Consider the following 22,116-nt stretch of genomic DNA (forward strand, 5'->3'; position numbering starts at 1 on the left):
CTGCTCATGTCCACGCCACTTTCCAGTTTAAGTCTTTGTAAAACTCTTACAAGGTGGTGATAATGGACAAAGTGCTAGACGGTCTTGTTCCCATTTCAGCTATTCATGCAGTGAGTGATTCTGAAGGAGTGACTTACCGCTTGGTGCCTCATTACACAAAGGCCTTGTGTGTAATGGGGTGAAGAATGCTTTGTAAAGAGCTTTGCGACCTCTGGATGAAGAGTGCTATGTAAATGCTAAGTATCGTTAAAGAATATAAATGCTCAGTGTTACTAAATTCTAGCCTCCTCTGAGTGCAATAACATAATGCACAATTATATTTATTTTAACTTGTTTTGGAAGGCCTTTTCTAATGCAGCTGCTAGATAAAACCAGCACTACAGACCAAATATCTTGCTACAGAGGTGCCTGAAAAAAATGACTAATGTTAAATTGTGCAATCTTCCTTTCTCACAGCGTCCCATAATCTCCATTTGCTGGGGCCACAGGGACTCGCGCCTGCTCATGGCTTCTGGCCCTGCACTCTATGTTGTTAGAGTAGAGCACAGGGTCTCCAGCCTGCAGCTCCTATGCCAGCAGACCATCGCTAGCTCTCTGCGGGATGACAAGGATATCAGCAAACTGACTCTGCCTCCCCGACTCTGCTCATACCTCACCACTGCCTTTATACCAACAATCAAGGTAAAAGGAATCCCAGCCTTTTCTTTTTCTTCTTTACACAGCTCTTCCCAAGAGAGAATGGGCAAAATTCTGGCCCCACTAGAATCTATGGCAAACCTTTCGTTGACTTTTCTGAGACCAGGATTTCACCCAGTGATTCTTAGCTAGAAAAAACGGAGATAAAAGGAGGGAAACTATTGAGGGATGCTTTTTCATATATTAAAATAAAAAATTAAGGCTTATTATGCTTTGGCCATGACATCTCCTTCATGGATGGCCTCTAAAGGAGAAACCTGTAGTTAACTAACTATCTGTGTTAGAAAAACTTGGAAGAACTTTATTCTGTTGGCAGTCTTGGTCCTCACTTTATTTATTGTCTTTTGATAGACATGGGTATTTTGGGTCGCATGTGAGGAAGCCTTATAGCACAGAGTTGTGAGGTAGCCTTCTCCTCTCTGTGGAGCTCTATGCACACCTGGGTATTATGCTCAGGGCTGTTCACCACAGGTGTAACTGAGAGCATGAGTGAAAATAAAGGGCAAGTGGCCCTGCAAATAGAACTTGGTAAGCAATTCTGTCCATCTTATCCAAGAAGGGGTAATATTTAGCTCATTTTCGCTTAGCTGTTTTGGCTCAGTGAGGCTAGCAGGAATGAATGATAGTAAAAACTTGTCTTTGTCATTAGTTTCAACTGATGTGGTTCTGGATTTACAGAGGAAATGGGTTTGCTATGGAAGAAATTACAATTTTTTTTAAACAGTCACTTTCCAGAGTGTAGTCCACTCCTTTTTTAGGGCTTTCCTGGCCCCTGACTGGCTTCTTCCTCCGCTGTCACTCTAGCCTGGAGGACTTCTAGCTGCAGGGTGTGGCAGGACCACAAGACTTCTAGCACGGGGCCTCTAGGTGGCCTGTTTCATCCCCATCACAGATGGATTCCCCCAAATTCCATGCAAAGGATTTATTTATCCCACTCTAAAAAATTCCATATTTTGTGGACTGCTGAAATTATATTGCTGAGGTCACTTGCACCTGCTAGACCATATATTAGGATTAGGAATGATGTCTTATAGTGACAGATTCAAAGAGCTCAATAAAGAAAAGGTCAAGAGGTGCCTTGCATACAGTCTATAAATTCAACGTAGAGAACAAATATTTAATAATTCTCTCAAAATAGCAGAAAAAGGTAACATATAACTTCCAAAGGATCTCACAAAACTGTCAGTGGGCAACAAAATGTCAAATGAAATTCAATGGTGATAAATGCAAAGTAATGCATATTGGAAAATGTAATTCCAACTATACATATAAAATGATGGGATCTAAATTAGCTGTTACCACTCAAGAGAGACACCCTGGAGTCATTGTGGATAGTTTTCTGAAAACATCTACTCAATGTGCAGTGGCAGTCAAAAAAGCAAACAATGTTGGGAATCATTAGGAAAGAGTTACATAATAACTATTTTAGTGCCTCTATAAATCCATGGTACACGTGCATCTTCAATACTGTGTGCAGATCTGGTCACCTCACCTAAAAAAAAAAGAGTTATTGGAATTGGAAAAGGTTCAGAAAAGGGCAACAAAAATTATTAGAACTAGATACATTTGTGGAGGATCAATCCATCAGTGGCTATTAGTAAGGACTGAGCAGGAATGGTGTCCCGAGTCTCTGTTTGTTGGGATTGGGAATGGGTGATGGGATGGATCACTTGATGATTACTTATTCTATTCATTCCCTCTGGGGCATCTGGCATTGCCCACTATCAAAAGACAGGATACTGGGCTAGATGGACCTTTGGTCTTACCCAGTTCTTATGTTCTCACATTTCAGTGGCTGGAAGTAGGCAACTTCAGACTGGAAATAGGAATATTTTTTTTTAATCATGAGTAATTAACCATTGGTACAATTGGCCAAGGGTTGTGATGGATTCTCCATCATTGTCCATTTTTAAATCAAGACTGAATGTTTCTTTAAAAGATCTTCTTTAGGAATTATTTTGAGGAAGTTTTATGGATTGTTACACAGAAGTCAGACTAGATGATTACATGGTTTATGAATCTTTCCTCTTTTGTGTAGGATGACTACACATCAAAGTTATTTCGGGATGCCAGAGATATCCCGAAGTAGCTATCCTGTGTCTTCATAAGCCACCATTATTTTGAAATATTTTTCGAAATAACGGGCGAGCTATTTCGGCATCCCAGTTACCCTCATTCCATGAGGTTTAAGGGATGTCTCGAAATAGCACTTTATTTCGAAGTTTGGTGCTGTATAGACAGCACCAAATTTCAAAATAGCCTATTTCAAAATAAACTTGAAATAAGCTACGCAATTTGCTTATTTCGAGTTTAGAGTGCAGTGTAGACATAGCCTTAGTCTCCAGTCCTGCAAATAAGCATGAGAGTAGTCCCAAAATGGACTAAAAACGTATTTGTGTCACTAAAGTAAGCATTAAGAGGCCCTCATGCGCAGGATTACTGACATGTACCAGTCTTTGCACAATTCAGGCTTTAGGTAGTATACTTTTATGTGTTCAGATGCATCTGATCTCTGTTTTGGTCCTGTTTCATTATACTGGGTCAAATTTATCTTTTGTTTATACCAAAATAATGATCTAAAGTAACTACATTATAGACCGTGGAGTTAGTCTAGCAGTGTTTTAAATTAAAACAAACCATGTCTATAATGCAGTGTTGTTATGAAAAACAGTTTTTGGGTATTGTTAATTAAGTAATTTGTGTGCACAGAAATCCCAGAAATGTCCTAGGACAGGGTTTTATTATAACTAGTACCTTTTCAGAAAACGTACTATACCTGTAATTCTTAACTCTCAGAAAATATGCAGTATATAATAAACTCACCTGATATCTTCCTTTCTCTCAGAATTAAGGATACTTTTGTCTTTTGTCCTGTTAAGTTGTTGTTGTTGTTGTTTTTTAAGCAAACGGAAGAGTGGTGATTCTATATTATTAGCAGTCTTTATTTTAGAGTAATGTCTAGGAACCCCATTGTGCAAGGCACTGTACAAATACAGAGAGAGTCTCTGCTCCAAAGAGACTAAATAGACAAGCCAGACAAAAGAAGAATAATTAGCCCATTTTACAAATAGAAAACTGATCTGCAGAAAGATTAAGGTTCATTTCAACAGAGTTCTTGTGCAAACAGCCCTAAATCACTTGCCTAAGATTACATAAGTAGTCTTAGAAGAGCTGGGAATTGAACTCAGATTTTCAGGATCCCAGTCCAGTGCCTCCTTAATCACAAGACAATCTTTCCTCTTAAACCATAGCTAAATTTTATATTCTGTGTACAATTACTAATCAAACTAGCAGGCAAATGCTCCTTGTGGTGGGTGACTCAATTGCCCAGACATTAATTTATGGTAATTCTGAGCTATCACTGGCCAAATTCACTAAGTAAGTATGGTATTCTATAACTGCTTAACTCCCACGAATAAGAATGGCTTGCATTTCTCTTTCTTCCCTTCAATTTAGCCTCCTATCCCAGACCCCAACAATATGAGAGATTTTGTCAGCTACCCAACGGCTGGCAATGAAAGGCTTCACTGCACGATGAAGCGGACAGAAGATGATCCAGAAGTTGGAGGTCCATGCTATACACTCTACTTGGAATACCTAGGGGGACTGGTGCCTATCCTAAAAGGGCGCCGAATCAGCAAATTGCGGCCAGAATTTGTCATAATGGATCCTAAAACTGATGGAAAAGCAGGTATAATTTTTATAAGTGGATTATTCATATGTGTAAAAATGCTTATTGAGAAAAGGTCTAGCCTGCAAGTCACAGACATTGAAGTCCTCTTTGTCCACATAACAAGTATAGCATGAAGCAAATGAAATGCTGTTTTTCTATCATGTGAAAATGTCTTCACTGTGAAGTAGAATCAAGCCATCAAACTCATTTCATGTTGGCTTTTGAGTTATAAAATGTAACTTCTTGTAGACTGGTAGGTGAGGAATGGGTCACTAACAATAAATATTTTTCGGTCACTGTCTGTGTGTCACCTGATACAACTGAACACTATTCCCTTGAATTCAAGTGATCAGAAATGTTGAGTTTATACTCGGCAGCAAACACTCTCTGCTAGAATTTTTCTTAGCTACTGGTCCCCCCCCCCCCCCCCCCCCCCCCCGATGACAGACAGTTGTAATTGAGATCAGGTTTCTGAAATAGTTCTTAAATTTTCTGGGACCTCTCTTGGTAGATGAAATCTATGGAAACAGCTTGATTTCCACTGTGATTGACAGCTGCAATTGCTCAGACTCCAGTGATATCGAACTGAGCGATGACTGGGCTGCAAAGAAATCTCCTAAAATCACTCGAGCTAGCAAATCACCCAAACTCCCCAGGTAATCATTTCTTGGGCACTTTTTTCCTTTTCTCTGGGTCTGGGTATTACTGTTGTTGTTTTGATTATTATTATATTAGCATGACACCACCTGCAATTAAAGCAAAAGGGGATGTTCTCATGCCTTTTATAGGAAATAATTTGCCAATGGCATTACAGCTTTTCAGGAGCTATTTTTTTTTCTCTAAGGAAGAACACTTCAGACATTAACAAACTCTTAAAATTTCCCTCTGTGGTTAGCTGCAACTATGTTAGGCAAATTCCACCGCCTCATTCTGCCTCTGACTAATAGCTAGTTAGACCAGAAAAAATAGTCTACTCTAAGGCATACCCTGTTTCCAAGATAGCAAAAGAAATAGTCTGTAGCTTCCTTAGTTCATTCTTTAGCCTGTCTTATTTGTTCCCCAATACACACACAGATGTATACTCAATATTTATGTGGAAACTACCAGGGAAGAGGAGGGGACAATCTGTATCTGCTTAATAGAAAGTATTTTGGATCTGTAATGAAAGTGCTAAATGTAGAAAGTCTATTGAATTGTCCCAGTCATTGGAAGAAAAAATGTGTTTCATCATGTGCTTTAAGCAGCTGCCAGTTGTTAATTCATTCAGCAATAATGTCTGTACAGGTTTAGCAAGATGGGCAGAAGAAAAGTAAAGAAAATTCAACATTATTATTGTTGTTAGTGTTAATATTATTAGTGTTGGAGTAACACCTTTGGGCCCCAGTCAGTCGTTAATCAGAGCCCTGATATAATAGGTGCTCTACAAACATTGCCCCCACTAGCCAGAAGGAAGGGGCATTCTACTCAAAGAAAATACTTCTTTTCCAGCTCTATGGTATGTAGTACCTTAAGCGCATGCACATACACTCAACATAATTTCGTATCTTTCTTTTGTATTTTCATTTAATCATTAAACAGAGCCTGGCCATGCAAACCTGGGCCCTGATTCTGCAGTGCTATGTGCACTGGGCAGAATCCTAATTATGCCCAGAGCCTTGCTGATGTCAGTAATACTACCTGCATATCCAGGGTCTACCTGCATGCATTGTACTACATTTGTTATAGTTTTTTCCACAGTGGCCCCGACTACTCCGTCAGACTTACTCTGAAGTCTCATTTACAAAGTTTGCTCAAGTGGGGGAGGCATTAGTAATTTTTTTATGCTCAGTGGAGCACTGACCAAGTATGGGAAACCTTAGTTTGCACTAGTGGTACAGGTGTTCAGTAATCAAAGTATACTCTTTATGGTCTTGTGGATACTGTCTAAAGTCGGTGCAGTCTAATGACATATTCTTATGCCTTTGTGTGGAGATTGTTGCATCATCTTAACCTCCCTTTTTCATCAATATATATAAACATGTTAAGTAAGTCCATCTGTGTGTGTCTGATGACTCTAATTATTGTTTACATGAAGAATTAATATAGATGCCCGCAAATCTCCAAAGTTATCACGAGCTGCTCAGGAGATATCAAGATCTCCAAGGCTACCAATAAGAAAACCTTCTATTGGTTCACCAAGCCTAACTCGACGAGAGTTTCCATTGGAAGATATCACTCAGGTATTGCATGACTGCATAATTACTGGTCCTGTAGCCACCATGTCTTCTCTTTCCAGGGACAACAGTTTATAATATATAGCCAGTGGAGACCATTGAAAATCTGTCATTTAGTGGAGTTACAACATAATGGTATCTGAGATTCTTGTTGTTGTATCTGTAGACATTGGTGGAATCTCAGATGGCATTTTGTGGTAATAGCTGGTAAATGATGAGAGTGCTCCCTCCATTGATCTCATTGGGGCTGGGATTTCACCCTGACTTTTTAAAAAGTAACCACTGAGCTTGAGAATCCTTTTAAATTCTAGTTGGTGTGTATTAGGCTGTCTGATGTAGAATTAGCTTCTACAGCCTTATTCAGTGGCTAGTTATTGGTATCATAATACCATAGTCGTCACCAGATTTGTTATCAGTTTACAGATACAAAGGAGTTTAGTGGGTTGGGGAACAGAATCATCCAGTTCCCCACAACTGGTTCTGTCAGATGATGGTGGGAACACCATCTTGGGGAAGAGTAGCACTTGTGCTGTTTGTGCAGTGCACAGTTCATGAGTAAATAAAACACTTCATGCCCCAGGACTGCCTATCTCACCCATTTCATTAACACTAGCTTGATCTTTTTGTTTCTCTTTATATACTTCTGTATTTAAAATACACAAATGGTAACACCTACTTGTGAAATGTTCTAGATCACTTAAATAGCATCAATAATCCAGAAGGGCAGTGGGCATGACACACGTCTATTTAAATGGTGATATAATAAGGATCTACATATAAAGATATGATGGCACAGTGCTTTCTGGTCTCTGGAAAAATATGCTGTATAAATGCTTGTTAATAATTCCTTTCTGTTGTACTGTTTTTCATTAAGTGGTCCTTAAGCATACAATCCAATGAGAAAATTATATGCTATATTATGTTTGTTTACTACAAAGATATAGAAATGATACATTATACTGTTGTGTGGCAAGTATCAAACCTTTGCTAGTCTAACTGACCTGCTGCACTGCTCTCCAGTTTTCTGTACTGCCAGCTCTTCTATCAAGTTGTTTGGTTGCCATGTATCTGGTGCATGCAAGCTACTGTGATCACAGCCAGATAGCAAAATGAGACGGTAGTGAAATACAGCCCTAAATGAAGGAGTGTCCTTAATGGATTGTTAGAGATATTAGGCAAAAAAGAGAACAAGATGAAATTGTCTTATATTTGAAATAGCTTTCGTGCAGGCCAATTCCACAAGCCAAATACACAGGGAAGCATTAGAACTTAACTTCATTTACAGGTTTGGGACCCACCACAAAGGTATGAATAAAGACATTACCTGGCTAGCACACTACCTTCCACATCCTAATAACTTAAAAAAACAAACAATGGGTATTTAAGAACAATATGCTCCTTCTCTATCAGCTTCATGTAACATGAACACTCTAATTCACTATTTTCTGCCCTTCCTTCCCTCCCTCCCAATCCCCTATTTAGTTTGGAACTGGACTTTTAATACTCCATTCGTCTGAAGAGGTGGGTTGTACCCACAAAAGTTCACGATACCATCCACATGTTTTGTTAGTTTTTAAGGTGCTGCTAAACTATTTGTTGTTTGTTACGTGGTTTCAGTTACAGACTAACTCGACTACCCCTCTGAAACTTTTGAACATTTCTGTAAGGATTAGGGATGTAAGAGACTAGTTGACTACCTAATAAGCATCAGCCCAGCATTATCTCCTCGGAGGGCAGGGGAGATAGAGGCACAACGGGAAACGGGGCGAGCAAGGACTGAAGCAGTTGCTGCTCGCACCACTTTGATTGCAATTCTGCTTTTGAAATGTACAGGAGCCCCAGTGGGGCTCCTGTACATTTCAAAAGCAGAAGCCCCTCAGGGAGCAGGGGACTAACTGGGTACTCTTGTACATTTCAAAGGGGCTTCCTCTTGTACAGTTCAAAGGCAGAGGTGCCTTTATAAACTAATCAAATAGTTGATGGAAATCCCATTGGCTATTTGATTAGTTAATTAATCTAAATTTAACATCCCTACTAAGGCTCACAAGAGGACAGTAAAATCTGTGAGTCACATGCAGATATTTCTTCAGTACTATTTTTACAATGCCATGCTATATTTTTTTAATACAAATATTTACTTTTGCAAACTTTGTAGTAGCCAAATAAACTTTAAACCTTTTTTTTTCTTTGCAGCACAACTACCTTGCTCAGGTTACATCTAATATCTGGGGAACCAAATTTAAAATTGTAGGTTTGGCTGCTTTCCTACCAACTAATCTTGGTGCAGGTAAAACTGAACCTTCTTGATTTTTCCAACTTTGAGCTCTTGCTAACATATAACAAACATACTCTCTATATGATTTTCTTGAAAGTGATGAAGAGACTACGTCAGCAGTGCTGTTAATCTCCATGATGGCCGCGAATTCAGTTTCAGGAAAATTTCAGTGTAATTGCTTTTAGAATCTCTAAATCTAATAAAAGATCAGTTAAAAAAAAAAAAAGGTTGAGTCTTAAATACAATGAAAACATCCAGGATTGAAAGAATAATCTTTCCAGTTAGAAAACTTCAGATATCAGGGTGCTTTGAAGTTATTGTAGGATAAATGCTATAAATTTTAAAAAATGTATTATAATTTGGTTGTTGTAACAACTGTTATACATATTAAAATAACTTTTACCAGATCTTATCTTATACCGACTTGTCCAGGCTTTTAATGGGGAAAGTCATTTACTTTCACTGTCACTCAGCTCCATTGCAGCAAAGTGGTCACCTTCACTGAAAGCAGCTCTATACATTAGGGCCCTGTTCTCCCACCTTATGTGGAGTAGGTCTTTTCTGTAAGTGTGCTCCCTCTGATGTCAGTTGTAGGGTGTACAAAGTAAGGTCCCATTCAGCATGGTTAAGGATGGCAGAATCAGGGTGTTGGGGAAGATACTGAAATAGTTATAGGAATTTCTAAAAGCTCATTTGAAATTTAAATTATGTATTCTTATCGAGTAGAGATGGCATTAGGCAACAATGCTCTGAACGGGATCCAGATCAAAACTTCCTTAGAGTTCATTGGCAGCTAGGTTTGGCCCCATCTTTGTTACTTATGAAAGATTTAAACAGAGTAGCTTTTCAAGGGATCCCACTAATCTCTGGAGTTTTCATTGAATCTCTTGTTGAAAGCCTGCACAATATATTTAACTCTAAAATGAATATTATTGCCATTAGCTTTCAAATGTATTTGAAGAAGTATCTTTATTTAAAGCCCTGCTACTCTGAACTGAAGCCTTAAAGTAATGATTACTATTTAATGCAGGGTTTGAGTCTCCTGCTGGCACAAGAGAGGTGCAAATTGCACCACCCTGTACTAGCAGGGGAAATGTCCCCCCACTCCAAGGGGATTAACCTCCTTGGGAGGGCAAGCTGTGTTTGGGAATTATGCCAGAGAACAACAACTTTATACTGCAGCAAGTGCTTCATCTCTAGTCATGGAAGAATTGATGAAATTACCACAAAACAAAACAAAATCCTAATTCAACTAGGACTCAGTCCTGCACCCTCTGAGTGTTGCCATTGATGTCAAAGGATGTAGGACCAGATTCCTAGATATTAATGCCATGCCTGACACTGGGCTATGTTAATGAAAAGCCTCAAGCTTCCTCAGTTCTTTTGCTTGGGATAGGAACAGAGTTTGTCTGTCAAGCAAGGATCCCTCCTACTGACTAAGGACCCATGTTGTATAACCCTGTGGGTTGTTCTCTCTCTCTTTATTGTTACTGTTATTATTTTATTATTATTTATTTATAAACAACACCCCACCCCAATCTGCTTACATAACAATATTTTACAAGCGCAATACAGGTTGGATCCCTCTAGTCCTGCACCCTCAGGATCTGACCAGGGCTGAACCATAGAATTTGCCAGACCACTGAAGGGCAATATTGTTTAGCAGCATTACCAACTCTTCCATTGCCTACTGGGCTCTTAGAAGACATTTAGGGTTACATTGGAGCTAAATAACAGAACAGAACACTGAGAGCCAGGACTGCTGGCTGCAGACAAACTTGGCTACACCTATGATAAGTGGACATCTGGCTAACTAAAATCATGCCGGATCACGGATGTTGCCAGATCAGAGAGTGCTGGACTAAAGAGATTCAACCTGTATTTGCAAGGATTGACCTTCACATTTTTACATAGTGAGATTTAGGAGGAAAACTGGACCAAAACAACCCTTTAGGAAGTGATGATTATAACCCTTTTCCTTCTCTCCTCGATCCAGGAGAGAATGTTAAATGTTAACTGGCTCCATTGGCCTGCTGTACTGAGATGTAGAAATTCAATGTTTTTATTGATCTAAACTCCTATAGAGTGGGTAACTAAAGTGATCCTTTTTCTAGTTAAGGACAGTTAACTTTAAAAAAATATATATCCCAGAAAGCTTCCATGTAGCAAGGAACCACCCCTGAAGTCCTGCTACTGTAATGTATTTCACAGTTGTTTGGTTAAACACAAGAATATATATTTGTTAACCAAACTGCATAAAATCAACTCTCTGCTTTGAATTGATTTCTTTTGGTTCTCTGTGCTGTTGAACTCCGCAGCTTCTCTTAGTTTCTCTAACAAGTATTTTTCCTCTCTTTTCTCCCCAACAAGTGATTTATAAAACCAGTTTGCTGCACCTCCAGCCCAGGCAGATGACTATTTATCTCCCTGAAGTGCGTAAGATTTCTATGGACTACATTAACCTGCCTGTCTTCAACCCTAACGTTTTCAGTGAAGATGAAGATGATTTACCAGGTGAGGTTGAACTCAGTGTCTGCACCATTCCGTAGGCATGGCTAGTTTGAGGGCAGCTTCTTTCACTCCCTCACTCTTCTCCAGTAAACAAGTAGAACAAATCCCCATTCAGTGAGTTTCCTATAGAATATAATAGGATTGAAACTAAAGAGGTTCTATAGACACTGCTTTTAAAAGCCTATTCAGTTTATTAGAGAATTACATCCTTATGAAAGATTTCCACTGCTTAGTTGAATGTTAAGCAAAAAGTTAAACATCCTCTATTAAATTCTACAGACATTCTTCATAGAGGAAGCCCTTTATATATGTCTTTGGAGAGCTAATATTGTGCTCAGACCAGTGTTCTCTGTAAGCTTTGCGATTACTGTATATGGCCACTCAAGAGAGATTCAAATGCTACCCATCTGATTAGCAAAGCGCCCACAGCTAATTTTTGTTTCTACTGGTGGTGCGTATTCTTCCATGCCTTAGGGCCCATACAAGTTTATTCTGTTCATGAATGGAAAAAATCCACACCTGGATGGAAAAGAGAGAACATTGGGTCAGACCCATTCCTGTGATGTGACAGGGCAGCAAACACTCTGCCCAATTGGGAAATGTGATCTGCTCATTCAGCTTTGTATTTATGATAACAAGGATGGCGGGAATATTCACGTAGCTTCTTTTTAATGTTATAATCCAGGAGGATATTGATATGGATCATCCTGTCCAGATGTGAGTCATAATGGGAGAATTGCAAATTCAGACATGGCAAATGAAAGCAGGCGGAGGCACCAGGATAGTGATGGGCAACCTGTGACCGACAGGCTGCATGCGGTCCATTGGGGTTCTGTGTTTGGCCCACGAGATATGTTGTTTACCATTGCTCATACTCATGGTTGCCAGGTTTTGCTGCTTTCCATCTACATAGGAAAAAAACTATCAGTGTTACTAAAGTATCATGCACATAAAGGAAGAGCATGTAAGTGAGGTGCGTGCTGATTGCACACACTATTGATTGAGAGAGCCAGGCACTCCCTCTATGTCCAATTAAAGTGCTGTTGCGGTTCAGCTGGTGTACACTGTCAATTCTAGGTACGCAAACATAATTAGCAAAACTTTGCTATTCCAGAAGACCGTCTTAGTTACAACAGTCTTGCAGCCCACTCACTAGCTAGGTTGCCTATTGCTGCTCCAGGATCTCCTCCTACAAAATTAAGCCAAAGAAATAAAGAGGCTGGTGCTGCAGTACAGATTTAAGTGATTTTGTTTTCATCATTCCTATAATGTAGAGGATAATGGGGAAATTCCTGTTCCAGGGTCACGTTTCATGGGAATCCAAAGTGTGACCTTCACGGAGACTCAAGTCTCTTTAAGGAGGAAGGTGCGGAAGAAAGTTGAAAAATTATAAACCAGTAAGGGCTTGGTCCATATAACAGTGGTAAAAGTTCCTGTTGCCTTCTTGGGATTTTAGATTGGGCTCTAAACCCCTGATACACTAAAGCATGTGATAACATGTCTGACTTCAAGAATCAAAGTAATTCAAGAATGGTGCTTGAATTTGTTTTGCTGAATCACTAGACATGAATGGTATTCAGCCAAGAACACTGACAGAACTAAGGCACAAAGCTTTGGAGACATTGGGGTGGGGAGATTTAATATGTATTTGAAAACAATTGCTGTTCTTATTAGATATTTCCTAACATGGAGCCCAATCCAGCTGCCATGAACATCAGTTGAAAGACTCCCATGAATTTCCCTGGGAGCTGGACTGGATTCATAATGCTTATTCCTTTTATTTTAAAGGACCTACCTGCGTAAGCCTCATCTCAGGTTTAGGGAAACTGGGGGAGAGGTTAGTTAAGAAAAGTGCAGTGCAATATTTGGATACGTATAACCTCATCTAATCAAACTACTATAAGATCTTAAGGAACTCTTTTTAAAAGCTAGAAGGAAAATATGTTGCCCTATCTTTCCCAGCAGTCTTCCTCTTCTTATCCACTTCTCTTTTCTGTCATATTTCTCCTGAAAATTCACATCTGACCTAGGAAATAGTTTTTGTAGATTTAAAGTTTCCCACAAGAAGACCAATATGGAAAATAAATAGCTATGAGGTAATAAAGAATATCATGCAGCTTAAGCACCTAAAGCTATACTAAACACCTGCTCTTGTGCTGGAGAGGAGTCATTAGTTAGGTGCCCAAAGGGCAAATTTAATATAACCACTAGTAGATTTAAACACTTTTGGATATCTGACAGCATGATGGCAAATGGAAAGTTTACTTGGATTAGTGTAAGTAGTTATAAATCTGTTCAAGCTAAAATGATGATGATATAATCTCATGCTTTAGGGTATAAAATTGATAACCTGTGGACATCAGGAAATATGTTGATTTCAGTGGGAACTGAATCAAATCTCATGTCCTGTTGCTACTTTCTGGTGAATGCCACCAAAATCTATCCTTTCCTCACTGTTTCTACTGCTGAACCCTCATTCACACTTGGGCTGTTTTTCTCATTGATGTTTGTAACCTTCTCTTCTTACACTTGGTTTTTCACCTATACCAGTTCCAGTATATTCAGAATGTTGCTGTGAAAGTCATCTTCCCTCTCCAGTTCTCCGACCAACTCACTCTATCCTTGAATCATTTCACTGGCTTCCTCTCTGTTACAGCATCAAAACCAATATCTGTAAATCATAGTGCCTGCAGTGGCATCTGTTTCATTTCTCCCATCCCACCCTGAACTCTCTATGATCCTTCCCATTTCTCTTGTGGTACTGTTGCCTTTGTCATTCCTATTATGGTGTCTTACACTCTCTTGCGATACTCTCTCTTTTTGTCCACCTCTGTCTCCTTCAAATGTCCCTTAAAAATTCACTATTTCCACGAATCATTATCCTCAGCACTAGTAACCCAGACTTCCCTTTCCTGAACTCTTGTTCACATCTTGTCTACCTTAGACGGCAAGTAGTCCGTGCAAAGACTGCGCCTTCCCGTCTTTTGGGAAATTGCCACATAAATGGAAGGTGCTGTGCAAAGTCCTAGCTCAGCAAACACTTTTAACTTTTGCGTAGTCCTATTGACTTTAATTGGGAACTGCTTCCATGCCTAAAGTTATATGCATGTTTGAATGCTCTGCTGCATTAGGCTCAAAATGATTGCCATTAGTTGTAATATTAATGATGGTGTGTTGTGGATGACTAGATACCCCGTAGCACAGGTAAAATAAACAATTTGCAGTGCATGAGAAGGGAATCTAATAATCTTCTACTTTCCGTTTTGATCATAGCAGTCTCTAAACTGCGCTTGTTTTGACTTTTATTGCAGTAACTGGAGCATCTGGAGTCCCGGAGAACAATCCGCCCTGTACTGTCAATATCCCTATTGCTCCTATTCATAGCTCAGCGCAAGCTATGTCACCGACTCAGAGCATAGGACTGGTCCAGTCCTTATTGGCCAATCAGAATGTGCAGTTGGATGTCTTGACCAATCAAACAACAGCAGTGGGGACAACGGAGCATGCAGGTGAAAGTGCCATGCAGTACCCAGTCTCAAGTAGGTACTCCAATCCAGGACAGGTGATTTTTGGAGGAGTAGAAATGGGACGCATCATCCAGGCCCCGCCTCAGTTATCCCTGCAGCCTCAGGGGGCAATGCAAATGGCAATAATGGATCACAGAGATGGAGACAGAGACCACGAACACCTTCAAAAGGCAAAAGCTTCACGGCCAGTACAGCAACTGGCAGAAGGAGACTCTGTTGTCTTCAGCACTGCACAAGAAATACAACTGAACAAAATGAACCCGCCCCCTCCTTACCCTGGAACCATACCAGCTGCTCCCACTGCACCACCACCTCCCCCACCTATCCCCCCACAGCCGCCTCTGGATCTCTGTCTGAAAAAGGGAGATTTTTCCCTGTATCCAGCTGGACATTATCAAACCCCTCTTGGCTATGAGCGAATAACGACCTTTGATAGCAGTGGGAATGTGGAAGAGGTGTGCCGTCCTCGAACGAGGATGCTGAACACTTATACCCTGCCGGGCCCCGGCAGCTCTGCCACTTTACGCATTACTGCGACGGAGAAGAAAATCCAGCAGCCCTGTTCCAGTGCTACTCTGAACAGGCTGACCGTTCCTCGTTATTCTATACCAACTGGGGATCCACCTCCCTACCCAGAAATTGCCAGCCAGCTGTCACAGGCCCGTAGCATCACACAGAGGCTGGACAGTAGTATTATCCATGCTACTCTGAGGAGGAACAGCAGAGAGGCAGCTCTGAAAATGGCTCAGTTGGTTGACAGCCAGAGAGCCACTTTGCAACTTCCACCAAAACCGAAGAGCAATGTTGTGACAGCACAGTACCAGCAGAGGGCACCGACAGCATTATACACCTGTAGCCAGTGCAGCAGCAGCAACACCAGTAGCAGTGGTGGTGGGAACATCAGTAATGCCAATGCTAGTAACAGCACTTACAGTATTAGTGGTATGAGGCCTGACATAGCCACTGGGAGCAGCTCCCAGCATAGCTCTGTTATTGCTCACTCAGTCAGTACCTCGCCCTTGGCCTCCCAGTCCTCATACAATTTACTGAGCCCACCAGATAACTCCCGTGATCGGACAGATTATATCAACTCTGCCTTCACAGAGGATGAGGCACTCTCTCAGCACTGTCCAGTGGAAAAATCAATAAGGCACGTACCTGTAGCCATGACAGAGGCTGCTGTTGGTGTGAAGCGGCCGCCTCCGTACCAGTGGGATCCTATGGTGAGTGAGGAGATCTGGGTTCCTCAAGAAAGGACAGCTCAAAGTTCAGTGCCCAACCCTCTCAAACCTGCTCCTCTAGTTGCTCAAGCTCAGCATCTCGATATGTCTCGAGTGCCATTTGTTTCCCCCAAATCTCCAACCAGTCCCACTGCCACTTTCCAGATGAGTTATGGGGTTGGAGTACCTTATCCAGGAAGCTACAGTGCCCCTCCCCTCCAGGGAGTGCAGGCCCCCTGTTCCCCTAAGGAAGCTTTGGCCCCAACACAGTTTGCACAACAAGAGCCAACTGTAGTGCTTCAGCCAGGTTACCCATCTAATCTCTCCTATTGCCCCTTGCCACCCATGTACCCAGGAAGTAGCACTTGCTCTAGTTTACAGCTGCCACCAATAGCCTTGCACCCATGGAATTCCTACAGTGCATGCCCACCTGTACAGAATTCCCAAGGCACTTTGCCCCCCAAGCCACTTCTAGTGGTGGAGAAGCCTGTTATGTCTCCACCTGCGGTGGAGCTTCAGGGTCATGTGGGCACAGAAGTAATGGTGGAGACAGCAGACACCTTCCAGGAGGTTCTCTCCCTCACAGAAAGTCCTGTTCCTCAACGGACAGACAAGTTTGGGAAGAAGAACCGGAAGCGCCTGGACAGTCGAGCAGAGGAAGGAAATATGCAGGCTATCACAGAGGGCAAGGTCAAAAAGGAGACAAGGACTTTGACTGACTTCAATTCCCTAATATCCAGCCCTAGACTAGGAAGAGAGAAGAAGAAAGTCAAGAGCCAAAAGGATCAGCTGAAGTCAAAGAAGCTAAACAAGACGAATGAGTTTCAGGACAGTTCAGAGAGTGAGCCAGAGCTTTTTATCAGTGGGGATGAATTGATGAACCAGAGCCAAGGCAGCAAAAAGGGATGGAAAACCAAAAGGAATTTGAGGACAGCCAGTGAGCTGGATGAGTTCAAGTGCCGGAAGGCCAACGAAAAGGAGGATGGAAGGCTAGGAAGCCAGGGCTTTGTGTATGTGATGGCCAACAAGCAGCCTTTGTGGAACGAGGCGACACAAGTGTATCAGCTGGACTTTGGAGGACGGGTGACCCAGGAATCTGCAAAAAATTTCCAGATTGAGCTGGAAGGGCGACAGGTAAGAGGGCAGCAGCAATTGTGGTGTCAAACTGCCTGGGGAGAAAGATACTCTATTCTGCTCCCTTAGCTCTGAGAGGCAATGCTGCACTGTGCTTCTAACTTACATGCATCTTCTTGTGCTTCTATAAAGGGTTTCTTAGTTCTGCTGGTAATTCCTGTCATGAGCAGTTTTTAAAAATGAGGTTCAGTGTGTAAATATATAAAATGAAAGTGTGTTTGTATACTTTTCTTGTCCATCTGGGGAAAGGCCACCTTTTTAGTAACAATCTTAACTTGCAACATTAGAGATAAATCCAAGAATTTGCTCTTAATGCAAACTCCATTTGCACCTCAAATTAGAAATTGCAGCTGATAGCTAGTTTGAGAGAATTAGTGAATCTCAATACACATTCACATTCTCTTTCTCCCCCCCCCCAAATATATAAGGAAGCAGGACTAGAGACAGGGGCAAGCAACTAGGCCTCCCTCCATACCCCAAATCACTCCAAATAAACAGTGACCCTATAGTACATGAGACGAGGCCAGCTGATTCATTCTTCTGGAGGATTCTTCTGGAGGATTCTTCTGTGGTTCTCCCAAGGAATAAGAAGATTATGTGATACTCAGGAAAAGAAAGGCCTTTAGATATTTTAGAAAACCAAAATCAGAATGGGGTTCTTTCAGTTTGTCCAAGTGGGACATTAATACATCAAAATCAGACCCAAATGGGCTGCTAACAATCAAGTATAAAGTACTGGACTGGAACTCAGGCAAGCTGGCTTCAGTTTCTGTCTTAGGCACAGACTTGCCTGTGTAACCTTCAGTGAGTCACTTTGCCCCTCTGCATCTTAATTTCACATTTGTAAAATGGGAATAGTACTTGCCTTTCTCCCTGGCCTGTTCAAAGGATACAATATGTTAATAGATGTGAGGGGTCCAGATTGAGGGACATAGAAATCCCAAGATAGATTGTCATTATAAATCAATGGAAATATTCACAGAATCATAGAACACGAGAAGTGGGAAAGGCCTCAAAAGATCCATCAAGTCCAGTCCCTTGCCTTCACAGCAGGACCAAGCACCATCTAAATCAGTGGTCCCCAACCTTTTTAGGTTGTCGGGCGCCAGGGGGCGTGGCCGTTTGCCCGCCGGGCGCCAGGGGGCGGGGACCGGGGGCGCCCCCCCATCCACGCGCCCGGGGGCGGGGCCCCACCTACCGCGCGCCCGGGGGCGGGGTCCCCCCATAGCTGCGTGCCCGGGGGCAGGGCCCCCTCTAAGGGCCGCGCGCCCGGGGCCGGCGCTCCCCGCCACCCCTTCCCTCCCGACGAGTCCCGCGCGCCCGAGGCCGGCGCTCCTCTCCTCCCCCCCCCCCCCCCCCCCCCCCCGCCGAGTGCCGCGCGCCCGAGGCCGGCGCTCCTGCTCCCCCCCCCTCCTGCCGAGTGCCGCGCGCCTGGGACCGGTGCTCCCCCCCCCCTCCTGCCGAGTGCCGCGCGCCCGGGACCAGCGCTCCCCCCCTCCTGCCGAGTGCCGCGCGCCCGGGGCCGGCGCTCCCCCCGCCGCCTCCCGCCGAGTGCCCGGCGCTCCCCCCGCAAGCGCCCATGCGCCATGTGCCCGGGGCCAGGCCAGCCCCAAGCACCTGGCGGGCGCATTGAAATGCCCCCACGGGCGCCATGGCGCCCGCGGGCACCGTGTTGGGGACCACTGATCTAAATCATCCCTGATAGCTGTCTATCTAACCTGCTCTAAGATATCTCCAGAGATGGAAATTCCACAACCTCCCTAGGCAATTCATTGCAATGTTTAACCACCTGACAGTCAGGAAGGTTTTCCTAATGTCTAACCTAAACCTCCCTTGCTGCAATTTAAGCCCATTGCTTTTTGTCCTATCCTCAGAGGTCAAGGAGAACAATTTTTCTCCCTCCTCCTTAAAACACCCTTTTAGGTAGTTGAAAACTGCTATCATGTCCCTTCTCAGTCTTCTCTTTCTTAAACTAAACAAGCCCAGTTCTTTCAGTCTTCCCTCATAGGTCATGTTCTCTAGACCTTTAATCATTTTTGTTGCTCTTCTCTGGACCTTCTCTAATTTCTCCACATCTTTCTTGAAATGTGGTGCCCAGAACTGGATACAGTACACCAACGGAGGCCTAATCAGCGCAGAGTAGAGCGGAAGAATGACTTCTCGTGTCTTGCTCACAACACTCCTGTTGATGCATCCCAAAATCATGTTTGCTTTTCTTGCAACAGTGTCACACTGTTGACCCATATTTAGCTTTCCGAGCTAAAGGAAGGACGGAGGAGCATTGGGGGCCAGAGAAAGTGATTTAAGGACATGTTGACGGCAAACATAAACAAGTGCAGCTTCGTTGTTAACACTTGGGAGAACCTTTCCCAGGACCTTCCCCTTTGGAGAGAGTTAATCCATGAGGGGGTGATGCAATTTGAGAGGTTCTGCCTCAGTGCAGATGAGGAGAGGTGGAGAAGGAGAAAAGCATGGCAAAAACTACCTTGCGTCCTTCTAGTAACCACCAGCATCTGCCCCTTCTGGGATAAGACCTGTAGCTCCAGAACTGGGCTGGTCAGCCATCAATGGATCCACAAATAGGAGGGTGACAGAAAGATGTTCTACTCGTTATCAAGTGACCGCTGAGAGAGAGAGATTTAGCTTATGGTCCGCTATGACCCCTAGATCCCTATCAGCAGTACTCCTTCCTAGACAATTGTTTCCCATTCATATGTGTGAAACTGATTGTTCCTTCCTAAATGGAGTATTAAACTTCAGCCTATTTACCTCAGACCATTTCTCTAGTTTGTCCAGATTATTTGAATTATGGCCCTACTCTCCAAAACACTTGCAACCCCTCCCAGTTTGGTATCATTTGCAAATGTAATAAGCGTACTCTCTATGCCAGTGTTCCCAAACTTTTCGGCATCACACCCCCTTCTTGATTTTTGAGAAAACCTCACTCCCCCCTCCCAAAAAAATTGCAGCTAAACTTGGAGAGGGATTGATGGGTGTGTGTGTGGCTGGGTTGCCTTGCGCCCCCCTCCCCCCAGGAATTTCTTCGCATCCCCACAGGGGGGCATGCCCCCCAGTTTGGGAACCCATATTCTATGCCATCATCTAAACAGTTGATGAAGATATTGAATAGAACTGGTCCCAAAACAGACCCCTATGGAATCCCACTTGTTATGCCCTTCCAGCATAATTGTGAACTGCTAATAACTACTCTCTGAGACCAGTTATCCAGCCAGTTATGCACCCACCTTATAGTAGTCCCATCTAGGCTGTAATTCCCTAGTTTATTGATAAGAAGGTCATGTGAGATCATATCAAATGCTTTACTAAAGTCTAGGTCAGTGGTCACCAACCAGTAGATTGGGATCTACTGGTAGATCTTGGAACCTCTCACAGGTGATCCTGACAGGTTTGGCCGGGAGGCTGTTAAGTGCCAGTACTTCATCTGCTCCTCTCAGCACTGCGGTGCTGCTCCTGCCCTCTTCCTTGGAAGTACCCCTCACCCCTGGAAGCCTCCTGCTTGCTGTGCAGGGCCTGGGAAGAAGAGGAAGAGAGGGTGCTGATGTCAGGGTGCCCCTCCTTCTACCCCATCTCCACAGTGCAGGGTGGGGGTAGGGATGGAGAGAATTTGCTGGCTGCTTTTGGGAGTGGTGCAGGGCCAGGATAGGGGTGAGCCTGCCTTAGTCTCCTGCACCGCCACCTGTGGTAAGCAGTGCCCAGCTAGAGTCAGCATTCTGAACCCCATTCTGAACCCCTCTTGCACCCCAAACCCTTGTGCCCCACCTGATAAAAGTGAGTAAGGATGGGGGGGGATGGAGTGAGCAGGGGCGGGGCCTCAGAAAAAGGGGCAGGAAGGAGACAGGGCAAGGATGTTTGGGTTTGAGGTAGATGTTGGATTGTACTTAAATTCAAAAAGTGATCTCATGCTTAAAAAGGTTGGAGATCACTGGTTTAGGTACACCACAATTGTCACTCCCCCTTTATCCACAAGGCTTATTATCCTATCAAAGAAAGCTATCAGATTGGTGTGACATGGTTTGTTCTTTACAAATCCATGCTGGCTGTTACCTATCACCTTACTATCTTCTAGTTGTTTGAGATGAATTCCTTAATTACTTGCTCCATTATCTTTCCTGGCACAGAAGTTAAACTGACTGTGGTTTGTGGTTTTCTGGGTTGTTTTTATTTCCTTTTTTATAGCTGGGCACTAATATTTGCCCTTTTCCAGTCTTCTGGAATCTCTCCCGTCTTCCATGACTTTTCAAAGATTATAGCTACAGGCTCAGATACCTCCTCTATCAGTTCCTTGAGTATTCTAGGATGCATTTCATCAGGCCCTGGTGACTTGCAGACATCTAACTTTTCTAAGTAATTTTTAACCGGTTCTTTTTTTATTTTAACTTCTAAACCTACCCCATTTCCACCAGCATTCACTATATTAGACATCCATTCACCATCAATCTTCTTGATAAAAACCAAAACAAAGAAGCCATTAAGCACCGCTGCCATTTCCAAGTTTCGTTATTGTTTCTTCCTCTTCACTGAGCAGTGAGCTCTGTTACTATTGGAATGACTGATACTATCCAAAAAACAGATGACTAACAACTTCAGGACAAATACGAAAGCAGTAACTTTGGTTTCTGTCTGATATATGCCTGTTTCCCCTTCAGCTTGTACTGCCTTTGCCTTGGAGGCGGGGATCCAGATCCTCAGCTGATGTACATGTATAGATCTATAGATGTTAAGGCCAAGAAGGGATCATGGTGATCATCAGCAGGGCTTGACAATCTTTGTAATCTACTTGCCCATGGCGAGTAGATTACAACCCGGAAGAGCCAGATTCCGGCGATCTGCGCATGCGCAGAACGCC

The 22,116-nt window shown here is 42.9% G+C and overlaps 1 protein-coding gene across 4 annotated transcripts in view; it reads left to right on the forward strand.

Annotated features, from left to right (window-relative positions):
- Window positions 1-22,116, forward strand: part of TULP4 (TUB like protein 4) — a 275,668-nt gene that overhangs the window by 244,150 nt on the left and 9,402 nt on the right. For 3 of the 4 annotated variants that reach the window (XM_075924531.1, XM_075924530.1, XM_075924532.1), the window contains 7 exons: window positions 457-681; window positions 4,153-4,387; window positions 4,881-5,025; window positions 6,444-6,588; window positions 8,776-8,869; window positions 11,228-11,371; window positions 14,680-17,249. In XM_075924531.1, the coding sequence (XP_075780646.1) occupies window positions 457-681; window positions 4,153-4,387; window positions 4,881-5,025; window positions 6,444-6,588; window positions 8,776-8,869; window positions 11,228-11,371; window positions 14,680-17,249 (3,558 nt within the window). Of the gene's footprint in view, window positions 1-456; window positions 682-4,152; window positions 4,388-4,880; window positions 5,026-6,443; window positions 6,589-8,775; window positions 8,870-11,227; window positions 11,372-12,669; window positions 14,638-14,679; window positions 17,250-22,116 lie in introns of those variants that run through there. The other variant, XM_075924533.1, reaches the window with a different exon arrangement.

Source organism: Pelodiscus sinensis, chromosome 3, assembly GCF_049634645.1.
Source record: "Pelodiscus sinensis isolate JC-2024 chromosome 3, ASM4963464v1, whole genome shotgun sequence".
Taxonomy (NCBI): domain Eukaryota; kingdom Metazoa; phylum Chordata; order Testudines; family Trionychidae; genus Pelodiscus; species Pelodiscus sinensis.